At 41.7% G+C, this 16,637-nt stretch overlaps 2 protein-coding genes across 3 annotated transcripts; both read left to right on the top strand.

Moving 5' to 3' along the window:
* Positions 1 to 4,901: 4,901 nt before the first annotated feature.
* slc18a3a (solute carrier family 18 member 3a) lies at positions 4,902 to 7,309 on the top strand. The gene has a single exon (XM_070977987.1). The coding sequence runs from the start codon at positions 5,187 to 5,189 to the stop codon at positions 6,744 to 6,746; it is 1,560 nt and encodes a 519-aa protein (XP_070834088.1). The 5' UTR covers positions 4,902 to 5,186; the 3' UTR covers positions 6,747 to 7,309.
* A 786-nt stretch (positions 7,310 to 8,095) lies between these two features.
* chata (choline O-acetyltransferase a) lies at positions 8,096 to 16,084 on the top strand. 2 transcript variants are annotated; one of them, XM_070977770.1, is made up of 15 exons: positions 8,096 to 8,261; positions 8,576 to 8,674; positions 9,114 to 9,305; positions 9,581 to 9,699; positions 10,292 to 10,345; positions 10,459 to 10,639; positions 11,521 to 11,698; positions 11,790 to 11,959; positions 12,529 to 12,629; positions 12,746 to 12,874; positions 12,960 to 13,082; positions 13,509 to 13,650; positions 13,865 to 13,927; positions 14,017 to 14,154; positions 14,700 to 16,084. In XM_070977770.1, exons 2-15 carry the CDS (start codon positions 8,627 to 8,629, stop codon positions 15,129 to 15,131), a joined length of 2,070 nt encoding a protein of 689 aa, XP_070833871.1. In that variant the 5' UTR covers positions 8,096 to 8,261; positions 8,576 to 8,626; the 3' UTR covers positions 15,132 to 16,084. The 2 variants fall into 2 exon arrangements, with proteins under 2 accessions (XP_070833871.1, XP_070833870.1); XM_070977769.1 differs by lacking the exon at positions 8,096 to 8,261 and having other exon boundaries at positions 8,563 to 8,674; positions 14,700 to 16,075.
* The last annotated feature ends 553 nt before the right edge of the window (positions 16,085 to 16,637 follow it).

Genomic DNA, 16,637 nt, shown 5'->3' with positions numbered 1-16,637 from the left:
TCTCCTCTTTTATCAATTGTTTAAATCACCAGTCAGCACTGGAAGCAGCTGCACGACGTTTTGATTAAATGAATGGATTTCACATACAGGGGTGACGTTGCTTTTAATCCATTCAGTCACATAGATTATCCTATCAAGCAACTTTTCTTGCTTTTCAAATGCAATATACATGCAGCACCATCTAAAGCATGTATTTATAGTAATTGATTTCCATTTTCATCTGCATTGAGTTGTTGAGTTTCCATACAGGACACTTATATAAACATGACTGCTGTTTGACTGCAGGCTCAGCTCCTCATGGTGTACAACATCCTCTGCAGTTGAGTTACATACACTCCATTATGTGGAGCGCCAGAGTTGGAAAATAGCTATTTATGCAAACACCAAAACACTACAATGAAACTGTACTGTAATACACTACATTTCTATTTCCCCTGCAATATCTGATTGTAACAGTGCCAGAGATAAGGGTATAAAGTCCTGTATCACTGTTGTCAAGTAATAAGGATCTACAGCACGCAGTTCTGTGAGCCTTTATTAGACAAAGCAGTACTCTGAGGTAAATGTTTCAAAGGTATTTGATCATTAGCCAAAAGTTTTAAATTTGACCTGATGATGACACTAGATGAAAAGATCAGTGATGACCAAAGTCAATACAATTCATCCTGAGGGGTACACAAATGTACGTACTAAATTTCATGACAATCTCTCGATTAGTTTTCAAGACATTTCATAAAAAGCCAAAAAGAAGAAACAATGCAAAATTTCAAGGTAATCCCTCTAAGTGGTGGACTGACTGACATTGTCGTCCCTCATCGTTGGTGTCAGGACAGCTGAAAGTCTTGGATATCCAAAATGAACTTGCTCTGCTACTTCGCATCTTTCCTGTTTACATTCCTTCTGTTTTTTTCCTCGTCTCTATCTTCCTGCCATGTGTCTTTCCTTGTTTTCTGCCTGTCCTCTCCCAGGCTGACCGAAAGCATTAAAATCCCCAAAACAAGGCTTTTAGCTGACAGAAAACCATCCCCTGTTGTTCACAGTGAGAGCTTTTGCTCTGCACTGCTAATATTTGTTTACTTTTATTGATGGCTCTTATCTGTAGTTAAGTGTTATGTCACTGTGGTATCATTGCCTTTATGTAAAGAAAGGGTTTCTGTGTGTGTCCTCCACAGCTGGAATGCAAACTATGTGAACTTTGATAGTCTGATAATCAAAGAATTTGCATTTATTGAAAATGCCTTTACAGAGTGCCAAAGGTTCTCCAACATATCTCTATTCTGCTCTCCTGTCTTGACTGCAGCAGGTGAGTTGTTGCTATTTTATGAATGCCATTTACAGATTGCAGCCTTCCAAAAACATGACTTAATATTGTAATCATTCAGGTCCACCAGGGTTGTTTTTTCTGCATTTGGCTGCAGCGGTTTGGGATTTTGTTTGGCCGTTAGAAATTAATACGTTGGCAACTGCACAAGATTATGTGGTGATCTTGAATCTCCTGAGCTACTTTCAAATCAGATCAGAGCAGAATCACTGGGAAAACAGAAAAAAAAAAAAAAAAAAAAAGCTGATCCCCTAACACAGCCAATGCAGTAACGAGGACAGTGCTGACTCCGCCTTCGGCCACAGCCAAGAGGACACTGAACTAAAAACAGAGGTGACTGGCAAAACAAGTGAACAAAGTTTGACTTGTATAGACTCTTTGTGCTGTTCTTGTGTCACTCTGTGTGTGTGTGTGTGGTGTGTGTGTGTGAGAGAGAGAGAGAGAGAGAGAGAGAGAGAGAGAGAGAGAGAGAGAGAGAGAGAGAGAGAGAGAGAGAGAGAGATCGAGCTCAGCCGTCTCTTGGGTGAACCAGAAGCCAACGCAGAGTTCCGGCCTTCATGACTCTGCTTAAGCTTTCCAGTTACAGTGTGTTCACTGAGGGAAATAAATGTGATTATCAAAGCTGTTCTCTCGCTAATGTGACGTAACATTTAGGCTAAAAATAAAACTGAAAAATTTTTGAGCCCCTTTTTGGTTACATTCCTAACTTACATTGCCTGGATTTAACCTATCTACATTGAAAATAAAGCTCCGGGGGGAAACGGCAGGCCAGATTTGCCTCAAAGACACTGGACAGTTTATTTTGTGGTTTAAAGCTAAATTCATTGCATTCATCTCAGGACCACTTCAGTAATATTCATCCTTACCTCTTTGCAACTATCTGACATGTATATATATCATACACAGTTGCATTTGTCAGGAACCTCTTGGACCAGTACCAAGAAAATCATTATTTTTCCAGTTTTTCTGATTTTAATGGCTAATTTGTGTGTTCTCTCTACATGTTGACATGGAGGCAGATAGAGGACAAATTAAAAGAGCTCTCAAAGTTTGTATTTCGGAACCCAAAACAGATATTAGACCAGGTAAAATGGACTACACAATGGCCAGGCATTACATAAGGGCCAAACGTGGCTCACCCATCCTCCCTACATTTCATTGGCCATGAAAAAGTCTCATCAGAGGTGACATCCCAAAATATCTCAGGCAAAGAGAGATGTTTTGGTCCAACGAGGGCAACTCTATGATCCCAACAGGCCTTTGTGGCAGCTTTACCTTGAAGCCATTCTCATACATCAGTTTGAATTGTGATGAATGACAGTCTCAGTGAAGACAGAGGTAGGTTTAAGTCCACCTGTCACACACACTTGACAGAATTCTCTATATTTCATCCCAAACAGTATAACCAGACCTTTGTTCAGAGGACATAACTGGGACATTCATTTGTTTTGGTCATAGTCTGCTTTTATAGTGTTAGAATGGCTCTCAGTTCTTGTCATGATTATATCTTGATTAAAACATGAAGCTACACTAAAAAGCACAAGAAGTTGGAAATCAGAAACGTTATTTAACTGTTTTTCAGTGAAAATACATGAGGACATGAGGACATCTACTGGCTGCACAAGGACACCCAAAGAGAAATGCAACAGGGGAAACCTCTCTTTGGCTGTTAATTAATTGAAGAAACATGACTGAAATCAAAGATGTCAGCACACAAATATGTGGTTAATTAATTAGTGAAAACATTATTTCATTCAAGTAGACTAGCTCTCTCCACCTTGATGACATTCATAAGATCAATCATCATTAAATCACATTTGGGGGCAAGGACTCGGCAGATTTTATTTTATATCCAGACAGAGAATAAGATATTTAGAGGGAATCTGGTGGGAGTCTGTGTTTCAGGGTTCATGGGTTCCTCAACCAATTCATTCATCCTCCACTAGATGTCAATACTGTTCTGTCTCATGTTTTAGATCTAATCATCAATCTGCAGCCTCCTGCACAAGCTGAGGAGTTTTATTTATTCTGGAAAGAAATAGTCATGGAGTGAGATCTTTATACAGTTTCTGGTGTTCCTGTTTTAATTATTTATTATATTAAATAAAATATAACAATAAATATAATTAACTATTATTCAATTAACTGGTGTCAGTATCTTCAGACACCTAAAAAGACAAATGACTCTACTATGATACTTAAGTCAAGAAAATTGTCTAAAACGGTTAATTTGCATTTAAATATTTTCTTATCATTTAAATATTAAACCCCGTAACTTGATCGCTTCCATGGAGCAAGCTTCAGTAAATGACGGAGCTTTTAAGCACCGGTAGATGGCAGTGTCCCGCTTTACTTCAACCCCCGTTCACCCAACTCGTCAAAGCGGAACAAATGAGCTCTCTGAAGTTTTCTTAAAATATAACTGTGAACCTCCAGATTTAAGTGCAGCGATGTGAATCAAAAGCTATTCGTTCACAAGAACAACATACAAAATAGAATAGCTTGTATAATTTGTGCAAAAGAACACATTTTGACAGAAAAGTAACAGGAAGTGGGGACGAAAGTCCAGTAACATGATAAGGATGAAATCTTGCAACTTGTGGGCAAATGCCTATTTTTTCTCAAATCTTTTGATACTAATCGTGAAGATCTTGCTCTGAACCAGAGTGACAGTGGTAAAACAGATTAGCGCACACAGAGTTTGGAGCTCCGGATCAGCCTTGTTGGATCGCGCTTTCGGTTACGCTTCAGCAGTGTGGGGGTGGGGGCGTGAACCTAAACTCCCCTCGGCTCCGTGCAGTCCGATAAAACGCCAACATCTTGCTTTTAGACACAAAATGAAGTGAGAGGATCTGTCAGAGGGGGGAAGCGTTGAAAAGTCCAAAAGATCTAATTTAAATGTCACCACTTTATCCTCCTTTTATGTGCGTCTTCCGTGGAGCTGTCCACCGTAGTGTGGTGCTGAATCAGTTCTGTTCTGCGTGCATCTTTGTGCTTCTTTGCAGAAATGTTCCTGCTGAGCTCAAGTTTACTAACTACAGGCTTCATGATGCTGTTGTCAGAAGATAAATGTGCGCGAGAGTTTTAACGATTTACAGACATATCCTACTTTTATACTTAAATAATCTCATCGCAGAAAAGTGTCAATTAAAATTGCCGAGGTTAAATAAAGCATCATCTGAGGCAAGCATCCTCGACTCTGTCTTGAAGCAAGTGACTGGACAGCAATGCGCACTCTGGATTTTGTATTTAATTAGCATAAAAGATCTTGTGGAGAGCAGCGGGACTGTGCGTCACAGCCATCGGCGAAGATGGGAGGGGTAAGGGGGACACCTATGAGAGTCAACAAACTGCAGTGTGTATTCCTTTCACGGCCGACAAAAACCAGTCCGGTTGATGTGAAATGATGACTTAGCTCACAGCGTTACAGGTGACTGGAGACAGCTGGGAGCATCTGGGAGCCGGAGGAGCGCAGAGGACGGACCTAAAACAGCGAGGGCACTGATGGAGTCGGCACTGTGAGCCGTAGGTGAATCCCCAACCTGTGAGCGCAGTCCGGGACCAGCACGTCACCTGAATGACGGGATATGAGACAATGAAGCAACTAGGGACAACGGGGATAAAACGAGTCCGAGTCACAGGAGTGGAAATGCGCGTGCAATGACGGACGGCGCAAGGGACAGACAAGAGGTAAAGCAGAGGAAAGTTGTCTAGCTCATTAGCAGGGCACTCGGTGCTGGATAAGAAAACGAAGTAAAAGACAGAACAGATGTGCCACGCGTGCGTAATTCTCTGAACAAATCAACTGGGGGAAGCCGATTTTCTTTTTCAAAAGACAAGACTTGAGACAGAAAGGGAGAAAATCATGGAGCCAGAGGGGACCACAGAGGGACAAGCCACTAATTTGGCACAATCAGCCGCCTCCAAACTGTCCCAGATGGGCGAAAGAACTAAACAACTGGGCAATGTGATCCAAGACCCAGAACGGCAGAAACGGATTATTCTAGTGATAGTCTGTATAGCACTTTTGTTAGACAACATGCTTTACATGGTAATTGTGCCAATTATACCCGATTACCTTGAAGGGCTACAGAATGCAGCGGATCGTGCCCAAGCTGCTGTACCGCACACCAACTCCACTAACACCACCATGCACAAAGTACCCAAGGGGAACTTCGACCTACAGATCGGTGTTCTTTTTGCCTCCAAAGCCATCCTGCAGCTCCTGGTGAACCCGCTAAGCGGCACGTTCATAGACCGGGTCGGATATGACATTCCACTCTTCATTGGTCTCAATATCATGTTTCTCTCCACCCTTATTTTTGCCTTCGCTGAAAACTACGCAACTCTGTTCCTGGCGCGCAGCATGCAGGGCCTCGGCTCGGCTTTCGCGGACACTTCAGGGATCGCTCTGATCGCAGACAAGTACACCGAGGAGAAAGAAAGGAGCAAAGCGCTGGGTGTTGCCTTGGCTTTCATCTCTTTTGGAAGTCTTGTGGCGCCCCCCTTTGGAGGGGTCCTCTATGAGTTCGCAGGGAAGCGGGTGCCCTTCCTGATTCTGGCCTGTATCTGTCTCAGTGATGGTATCTTGTGCCTGTGTGTACTGAAACCCTTCTCCAACCGAGAGAGAGAAAACATGCCAGTGGGCACCCCCATATATAAACTAATGATTGATCCTTATATAGCTGTAGTGGCTGGTGCTCTGACAATTTGTAACATCCCTCTTGCCTTCCTCGAGCCAACTATCGCCAACTGGATGGAGGACACCATGCATTCCAGCCAGTGGGAGATCGGCATGACATGGTTCCCTGCCTTCTTCCCTCATGTTTTAGGTGTATATCTCACTGTCAAATTAGCAGAAAAGTATCCTCATCTCCAGTGGTTTTACGGGGCTATAGGTATGGTTTTCATAGGCGCCAGCTCCTGCACAGTGCCAGCCTGTAAAAACTTTGGACAGCTCATGATCCCGCTGTGCGGAATCTGTTTTGGCATCGCCTTCGTGGACACGGCGCTCCTGCCAACACTGGGCTTCCTGGTGGACGTGCGACACGTGTCAGTGTATGGCAGCGTGTACGCTATCGCGGACATCTCTTACTGCGTGGCCTATGCCCTGGGGCCCGTCGCAGCTGGACAGATAGTACACGACCTGGGCTTTGTTCAGCTCAACTTAGGCATGGGCCTCGCCAATGTACTTTACGCACCGGCGCTCCTTCTGCTGAAGAACGTGACAAAGATGAAGCCTTCGTTCTCCGAGCGAAACATGCTCCTGGAGGATGGCCCAACAGGACTGTATGATACGATTAAGATGGAGCAACGGGAGAAGAAGAGAAAGGGTTTGTGTACAACGATCGACGAGAACGGCATAGAAACCTTTGCGCAACGGTCGTACTCAGAGGAGGAATCCTCAGGAGGAGAGTATGCGTAAAAGACCTTTAATTGAGTGTAAAACTATCAAAGTGCCCATGTAGAGTTGTGTGCATCCCGTCCGATCCAATCAATTGCATAACACGATTAGGATTGTGTAACAACATAAATTATTTACTTCTTCTGGTGACAATTCCTCCGGGTATTGTCAAATCAAGTAGCTTCAAGCTTTTGCAGTAGAAAGGCGCTCGCTGGCGTTTGTTCATCTTAAAGTGAGAGTATTGTGAACGACTTGTTGAGATAAATGTCTATTCCTTAACAGTATTTATCACTGTATCAGAAACTGACTCATATCGTATTCAGGGATTATGTGTAAAGGTATTTTAACAAAAGAACAACTGTGATGTATATGCGTCTTTAATGTAATCTGTACTCATTTTTGCCAGAGTTGTGCTGCTAAACTCAATATGCAATTCTGTGTGTCACACGGCAGTTAAAGAGAGATACAACAGATGGACATGAACTGAGATCTGCGTCTTGTCTATTTATTTTGTTGATTTTGGATGATGTACTTGTGGAATGCGTAGCCTCGTTGTATGATCTGCGACTGTACATACATGTATATTCATGTAAATAATTAAATCAATATTATGCAAATGACACTGTTTATGGAATTCTTTATTTAGGGTATTTATTTTTTGCGGTATATGGCAATTTTATTTTCCTATACATGTGAAGAAATCCACGCGAACAAAATGACCATGATAAGACGAAAAATTAGGGGTATAATTTTGAAGCGTATGTTTTTCTTTTATACACAATCCTGTTCCCCCCCCCCCCCCCCCCCCCCCCCCCTTTTAATACGCACTAACTGAACAGTCGACTATTATATTTAATAAGGCCTACACTGTTTGTGCTCCTTATTAGTAACATATAAACAGCCGAAAGTGAATAGTTCAGTCCATTTTAGAAAAGGTTACTTCTCCGAATTGAGAAAAAAAAAAAAGTTTGGGAACAAATAGGATGATAATTTCATGTAGGAGTTTGAGGCTGATATTGTGTGTAAAATCAACAGTTTGACAAACCATCTGCGCTTATCCAAAATGCAAATTATTGCATTCAGTATTAAATACACAACGCCAATTAAACCAGTCAGATGCAGTGAGATGAATGTGTGCGCCCAAATTGCTCGACGACAAGTGTTCAAAATTCAGAAAGCCAAAGGAGGAAGTCCATGCTAAATACGTCGTAATTATTCCTCGGCACAGTGTGTGAGCACCTGAGGCGTTCACGGTCTAAATAAGGTGGGGTGAAGATGTGAAGAGCCAAATAAACTTCTCGGCGAATAGCAGCGCTTCTGGGAGGAGCCTGGCAGCCGGGAGGGTGAGGTACCCTCTCAGCATCTCTCCTGAGCCAGCGAGGGAGTTGCGCTTTTGCCATGTTGGGGATTGAAAGATGTTCAAAATGATAAAGGACCAATGTGGTGACATTTAAAAGAAATTCTGCTAGAAATGGATCCAGGTCTAGATGGAAAAACCTATGAACTCCCGACGAGCGGAGTTGTTTTTTCTTTCTGGTGAGTAAAACATTTCATTTTTATGTGATGGCTTATTTCAGTTTGATAGTTTGGGTTATTAGTAGTATTCATCTGAGCATGTTGCAGGTTTGCGAAACAATTTTGAAATGATGCTGCATCCCAAAAGTGCGCGCTCTTGTATTTGCTTTACTTATGGCAGAGACAGATGTTAGTCATTGATCAGTACTGCTTATTTGTTTTAAACATGCACAGTACGGTGCACCGTTTAAAGACAGCTGCTTTTAGCTTGTCACAGTGACTGAGATTTCACCTGCCGGAACTTGATACTGACATGATTTTATTTTTGCACGCAGAGTCTGTCTCAAAGGGGTCAACCTGCTTGACAGCCGCCCTGCACCGCCAAAATGCCAGTTCTGAACCAAGAGCCCTCCAAGGATTTAGGTGGCAGTGATGTAAATATCTTATATTTGACTTATATCTATATGGATCTATGTCACCGGAATATGCATGGGACAAATAATATTTCACAATCAATAAGAATGTGAATAAAATATGTAAAAATAAAATAAAATAAAATAAAAAATTTATAATAAGATTAAGACATAAAGACTTTAAAATGAAGTTCAAATTACAGGAATAATTAATATTCTAGTACATTTTAATTACTATTCTCAGATTTTGAGTCAAGTGAATAATTTAGTTTCTTTTAGTTGTTAAAGTACATCAATAAACTGAATTCTTCTTTATTCAAAGTATTTGTTTTGCTAAAATGATATTGTGCATGCGTCAGAGGTGATTTACTCTCAAGTTTTCCACGCTGATGTTGACGTAAAGCCACAAATTTAGAGGAAAACTTTGCTGTGAGAGTTTTTCATCCCCCACACTTCTCAGGGTCTCCCTAAGCTGCCGCTCCCCTCCCTGAAAGACACACTGGACATGTACCTGACGTGCATGAAGCACCTGCTCACAGAAGAACAGTTCAACAAGACCCAGCATGTAGTGAAGCAGTTTGGAGCCCCTGGAGGAGTGGGGGAGCTACTGCAGAGCAAACTCGTGGAGAGGAGGGAGAACAAGGGAAACTGGGTAAATAAAGCACACAATAATGATGTGTGCAAATGTCATTTAAATCCCAAAAGAAATTGCTTTCATAGCAAACACTCATTATAGCGGAATAATCCACATGTTCTTACATTTTAAGGTTTAGACAAACTCATCAGTAAATGTATATAATTATGTAACCGAAAGGTTACACCATTACACCATTGTTTACAAACATTACTTCCACATCAAATCTTATTATCTGCATTACTATAAGACTGTGCCTCTCAGCAAATCCTTCTGTTTCCTACTGTACATAGGTGTACGACTATTGGCTGAATGACATGTACTTGAACAACAGACAGGCTCTGGCCGTCAACTCCAGTCCTGCCATGGTCTTCCCACAGCAGAACTTCAGGGCTCCCATCGACTCTTTACGGTATGAGGCACTGCACAATCTAGACAAATGAGTAAGGAGAGAAAGCTCTAAATGATCATATCACAGTATGATATAATTAGACAGGTCAAATATATTGTCATGCAGCAGTGGAAGTGACCCAGCATTGTTAGTCATCCTGTGAGCAGCTCCTGTGAGCTGCCATCCATGCACTGTTTAAAAAAAAAAAAAAAAAGGTTATCACTTGACAGACAAAGAGAAATTATAGTGAACTATAAATTACTCAGACCAGCTTTGATTGATGATAACAAATTGAACACTTCCATGATACACTGACAGATGAGGCCATTACCCAGAACACCTTGAGGGCTGAGAGACCAGGCTGCTGGTGGCAAGGTTAATAGACAATGAAGGCTGTGCTTTGGTTAACATGGTATTGATCTGGGATTGGCCCCTTAACCAGATGATTTACATATAGCATTTGTACTGTTAAATGTAGCACAGCAATACAAGAACAAGACTAACTGGAGAGAACCACAAGCACAGACGGTGTGAGAAGGAGAGTAACACATAGTTACATCAGAAAAACATAGTTTTCAGATGTATTTTATAATGTTAAGTTTTTCTTTCCTAGGTTTGCAGCGCACTTAATTTCGGGAGTTTTGGAGTACAAGACTCTTCTTGATGCGTAAGTTAATGCAGAATGAGTGCACTTGAGAGATTCAATCACAGCAGAATTGTCTTCACCTGTGGGTCATGTGTAAATAAAGGCCTGACAAAGTAGTGTGTGCCTGTGTGTAGACATGCCCTGCCTGTGGACTACGCCCGGGGCCAGCTGGCTGGAACCCCTCTGTGTATGGAGCAGTACTATCGCCTTTTCACTTCCTACCGCCTACCGGGGCCTGAGAGGGACACACTAGTGGCCCAGGAGAGTAGCGTGATGCCAGAACCTGAACACATCATCGTGGCTTGTAAAAACCAGGTCAGACAAAGTGGAAAACACATCCAAAGTTGTCTTAGATTAGACTTTTTCTGGAGCTTTCAGGCACATCACACGCTGATGGAGTTTGCTTAGCTGTCATGGAGATGGGTCAGTTGGCAACTTTTATCTGTACTGGATTGGTTAAACATGAAAATCCATTCTGGAGTTTGGAAACATTAGTTTGACAAAACAATCCCAACTCAAGATCCACTTAGCTATTTTTTTTTTTCCAATACTTCAAGCACATGATATGCTGTCTTCAGTAAGAACTTTCATTTATAACCTATGAGCTAACTCAGAGGAGAAGTCCTAAAAATGCCATGGATGAATTCAGATTCACCTCACAACAGACAAAGAACAATGTTTGCACTGACAGTTTCATACAGAGTGGGAATTAGACTATACATCACGTACCTGCCACAGCAGAGCATATGAATCATCACTCACTCTTACAGTATGGTAAAAAGGCTCTGAGGCCACTACGCTAACTTGTCTCCTACTGAGTGATTAACAGCCAAAGCCCACTCACAAGCACTCTCTGTTAAACTAATTATCCGTAACATGTGTGACATTTGCACATTAGCCTGCAACCTTCATCACTGCCGCTATGTTGCAACGCCACAGAAAAGGTAAAACAAATTAAAGATGCTCACTTACTACCACCATTAAGTCCTTTGAAAAGACCAGTAATGGACCAGTATTGTCATTCGAGACTGGAGCTCCATAAGAAACTGATCTTACTAATGAGCCCCTCATGAATAGCAGCTGTTTCCATGTGGAATAACTGCTGAACGTGAAGATAAGAACAGCAGCTCCAGATTAACCTGAACGACCTCAGGGACGAGTGAGATGAAATGTGTTCAATATGAACCTCTGTCCAGTTCTTTGTGCTGGATGTGGTGATCAACTTCCGCCGGCTAAATGAAAGAGACCTGCTGACTCAGCTGGAGAAGATCGCCAGGATGGCTGACAGCGAAGAAGAACAGCTCCCACCTATTGGTCTCCTCACTTCAGATGGACGGACAGAGTGGGCCGAGTCCCGCGGTGTGCTCATGAGAGGTAGAGCTTGAATAGTGGTTCAAGAATTTTCAGTGTTTCCAGGTCTGTTTTTCACACCACATTGACTCTTTTTTTATGTATTGCCCTCTAGAGTCTACTAACAGGGACTCTCTGGACATGATTGAGCGTTGCCTGTGTCTGGTCTGTCTCGATGACGCCACTGGGCCTGAGCTAAGTGACACCACACGAGCTATGTTGATGCTGCATGGTGGAGGAGTAGCCAAGAATGGGGGCAACCGCTGGTATGACAAACCCATGCAGGTTAGTGAGCAAAGTAAGGCTACATTATTATTATTATAAGTGAGTGATGATCTATTATTATTATAAGAATGACGTGAGGGTGAAAGGAATGTAGATGGAGAATCGATGCTATACAGTAGGATCGATTTACCTCTTTAATCACTGAAGAAAATAACTGAACAAACTCATGTTATTCTCTCACAGTGCCAACGGATGTAATTAGTCAATCCCATGGCAAATTAACAATTTACATTTAAAGAAGTTCTGATGGACAGAGTTCCCGTTGGATTACAAGCCTGATGTCATTAGCAGGAGCTTTGATGGAGATGTTTTGATAAAGAATTCATATTACTTTAATGAATAACATGATTAATATTCACTACGGAGAGAGTTGGAGGCTTCCTCTGTAAATGATTTCTTCATGTAGCGTGGATGAAATGCATATGAAGGAACGTGGTTGGAGCACATAAGAGGATGCACAAGTACGATGATGAGACTGTAACTTCGAGGGAACTGAATTTTAGATACTTGAGCATTGCAGTTCGGTTCCTCTCAAGAAAATCCCCCTGAAAGTAACGTGACCATGTCAGTTTGTCATAGGAGCTGACGGCTGCTGCGGAGTCGTGTGTGAACACTCGCCATTTGAAGGAATTGTCCTTGTGCAGTGCACAGAGTATCTGCTCAAATACATGTAAGAGATGGAATTTTGGAAGTGCAAAATGAGTGTGTGATACTTGTTGGCATATGCTTACAAAATTCAAAGAAGGCTATCCAGAAAAAAAATCTTATCTTCCCATGTGACATCAGGATTGGCAGCCCATCGAAGCTGGTCAGGGCTGCGAGTGTGAGTGAGCTACCTGCACCACGCAGACTCCGCTGGAAATGTACTCCAGAGATTCACAAACTCCTCGCCTCTTCGGCTGACAAACTCCAGAGGTCTGCCTTTGCTCTGCTTTCTGTGCAATCAAACAAATGCATGAATGCGTTCAGCTCACCGCAGGATCAATTCTCATCTGCTCAGGCTGGTGAAAAATCTGGACATGAATGTCCACAAATTCTACGACTACGGGAAAGAATTCATCAAGAAGCAGAAAATGAGTCCAGATGCCTACATCCAGGTTGCCCTTCAGTTAGCTTACTACCGGTAAGGAAAAGATCAGTATAACAGGGTTCTCATACAGAGGTGTGGACTCGAGTCTGACTTGAATGACAGATCAAAAAAGACTTGCAACTCAGCTGGGACTTCAACAACAAATACTCAAGACTCATAACTCGGACTTGAGCCAGGACTTGATAACTTGACCCAATCCCAAAGATTAAAAAGTAACTTCGTTAAAAAGTGTGCCACAAGTCAGCTAAGAAAGTTCTGGGTCGAAAATTACCGATGGAGACACATCAACCTCTTATGTTCAGCATTTGAAACACTTGGCGCGCGACTTGGGACTTGGGTGCAAACACTTAAGACTTATTTGTGATTTGCTAAACAAAGACTTGGTCCCACCTCTGTCTCATTCACCACATTAACCCTGCGCCTCAAGCTACAAGGCCTTCTCTTTGTGTGTTGCCCTAGATGTCACAGCAGACCGGTGTCGACCTATGAGAGTGCTTCCATACGGCGTTTTCAGAAAGGCAGAGTGGACAACATCCGCTCAGCCACACCAGAAGCCTTGGCCTTTGTCAAAGCCATGAGTGATGGGGAACTGAACGCGAGCGTAAGATGTTTTTGAAGTGTGGATGCTGCAGTCACACTGTCCAATTTAAACGAATGCTGCTGCAGAGTAAAAACTCAGCTTAATAAAATAATGAGATTGTCAGTTCAATTTTATTGTACCTCAAGTCTGTGTTGACGTACTCCACTGTGAAAAACTATGCTTACTGTAAATAAAAGGATTTAATAGTCTATTGATTCTCCATTTGTTTCTACAGGACACAGAAAAGATGGAGATGTTAAAAGGAGCCATTACTGCGCAGACAAAGTATACTATTCTGGTAACTATTCTCCAACCTCACCCTGATATCTATTGCAACATTGGCCTTTTAAAGAAAATACAATAACATGTATTCATTCTTTCTTACAGGCTATTACAGGAATGGCAATAGACAATCACTTACTGGGACTACGAGAAATCGCTCACGAGCTGAAGATAGAGAAGCCAGAAATATTCAACGACGAAGCCTATCTCATCAGTAATCAGTTCATTCTCTCTACGAGTCAGGTACAGCCATCATTGAGCTCTACTTTAGCAAAGGGGCACTCCACCAATTTTTGCACATTGGTGTCCCACTGCTCAGCCTGTGAAAACAGACCTATATTGTCCTCTGTGGCTCTGCAGGGAGCCTCCTGAAATCTTGGCATTTAAGAGCCAAGAGGGTTCCAATGAAAGAGGGGCTGCAATTAACGATTATTGTCATTATCGATTAAAGCGCAGATTACTTTCTCAGTTAGTCGAGTAATCGTTTCCGTCTCTCTTGAGTGGGCTAGATTTATGGAAATGCTATAAATTGCTTGAGTACAACTTGAAATGTGCACTGTTGTTTCTCCTGTATAGTGTGTCTTTACAGTAGAAACAAAAGTGTTTCCTTCTGTCAAACAAGACATTTGACTCTAGGGAGACAAAACGTAGGTTTTCTTTATAGACCTTAAATTTACCATAGACACCCGTCTCAGTACTCTTGTCTCAACCTTTCCACCTATAGCAGTGTTTAAATACACTTGTAAACTGTCAGTAGTTCAGCGCTGAAGGATTCACTCTTCCCTCAGGTTCCCACCACTGTTGAGATGTTCTGCTGCTACGGACCTGTGATTCCAAATGGATATGGAGCGTGCTACAACCCTCAGTCAGACCACATTATCTTCTCCGTGTCCAGTTTCCACGAGACCTCGCAGACATGTTCAGCAGAATTTGTCAAATGTCTGGTGCAGGGACTCCTGGACATGAGGGATCTGTGCAATAAATGCAACTCTGACTCCAATCCGACCGCGCAAAGACAGCGTCAGACGCTGGAGACGCACACGCAAACAGACACAAACTGGCAAAACAAAACACCGCAGAGACCAGCCGACCAGGTCAAGAATCAGCCAACACTGCCGCAGGTTCTGCTGAGGACGCCAGACCAGACTAAAGCGGAGGCTCAGACCCAGACTTCATCACAGGGAGCAGGACAAGCTTTGAAGAATGGAAGCAAACCATAGCAAAGGGTCAGTGCCCATGAAAATTGTGGTGCAGTGATTTTAAATGTGTGTTTTTGTGCTGCAACAAAGTGAGCCGTTCACACAAAAAATACACTGTAAGTGTGATATAAAGCGTGACGTAAAGCTGTTGTTGTTTACTGTATTGTAAAATGTATCAAATGCTGATGATAATCTACTTATTCTTAGGGGATATTAGAGGTGTTCGTTTATTTTTGAGGAAGTTTTCTGCTGTTGTGACGAGAAAATATCCATTATATAGCAGTGATTCAAATGTCTGTCCCAATGGCTGCTGTACATAGGTCAAAATAGAAGCCAAATCTGAGCTCTTGATTGTTGTTTTGCACTAGATTGAAATGATCCAGCCAAAGTACATTCATTATTTGGTTATGACCAGTGCTACAGTTAAGGCTAGTGGGGAATGGGAAGCCTCATTCTCCCTTTTCCATGTTTGCACCATTTTGTCCATGAAGTCTGGGAAGCCAGTCAACTTGCAAATCGCATGCTGCTATCTAATGATCTGAATATTATGGTACACTGTAAAACTAGAATTTCCTATGCAATTTCTTCTTGTGTTGTGTCTGCTGTACCGACAGTACATGTGGTATTAGTTAAACATCTGTATCCTGACATGTAGTTCATGCTGTACTGTGTTCTATCTACGGGGACTCATACTGTGCTTGTGTACACAAGAAAAAAACAGACCAAGATTTTAAAGGGATGGTATTTAATTTATCGAAGAATGTTAAGTGTAATCAAAACTTTGTATTTGTAAATCAGAATATATCAATTAAGTTATTTATTTTTGTATGCTCTAATCTAATGTTACAGGGTGTAAAGGTAACATTTGAGGAGTAAGTGTATGAAACTTACTAACCAGAGGTGATCACTGTCTTTCTGACTGTCCAAGTGTTGTATTGATGAAATACTGTAGACGATTAAAAGAAGCTAAAATCAAACTAAGACTTGTGTTAATTTTGCTGTTTACAGAGTAGATGTACAACTAAAAAAATATGCTCTGATAGCGATACACAAAATATGTCACCTTAGACACATATCCACTGAGTGCACAACAAAGGTATTGAAGCAACTGCTGATATAATATGTCGTGTTGTCAAATTTATTTGTTCATTTGTACAAGCACTGTGCAATGCACATTGATCAATATCACTGTAAATGTGTCAGTTTGCCAAAGGCTACTTTCATCCCTTGGAATTATGAGAAATCATGAGATTATGAGAAGATTTTTTAGTAATGTAATTATTATTATGGCATAGATATATTATAGTAGACTTTGTTATTTGTGATATTTGTTCTGGGTCAAATTCATAGTGTCTTGAATTTATGAGACTCAGTCATAGTTATCATCATTAGTCAGACACACTTTATGTTATACAGAATTAGCATCTCGTGAAATCTGTTGTTATTTATAATATAAAAATCTGAATCCCTAACATTTCACGTCTCAACGAGTGCCCTAAATGAGACTCCTGGACACGTTTTGGAGAG

Source organism: Chaetodon trifascialis, chromosome 13 (genome assembly GCF_039877785.1).
Source record: "Chaetodon trifascialis isolate fChaTrf1 chromosome 13, fChaTrf1.hap1, whole genome shotgun sequence".
Lineage (NCBI taxonomy): Eukaryota > Metazoa > Chordata > Actinopteri > Chaetodontiformes > Chaetodontidae > Chaetodon > Chaetodon trifascialis.
Note: the sequence above shows the minus strand (reverse complement) of the source record. Positions and strands in the feature narration are given on the sequence as shown.

Coding starts and splice junctions, on each gene's coding strand:
- slc18a3a (XM_070977987.1), top strand. CDS start 5,187: ATGGAGCCAGAGGGGACCACAGAGGGACAAGCCACTAATTTGGCACAA.
- chata (XM_070977770.1), top strand. CDS start 8,627: ATGCCAGTTCTGAACCAAGAGCCCTCCAAGGATTTAGGTGGCAGTGAT. Junction 8,675..9,113: donor AGGATTTAGGTGGCAGTGAT/GTAAATATCTTA, acceptor CACACTTCTCAG/GGTCTCCCTAAGCTGCCGCT. Junction 12,630..12,745: donor GAGTATCTGCTCAAATACAT/GTAAGAGATGGA, acceptor ATGTGACATCAG/GATTGGCAGCCCATCGAAGC.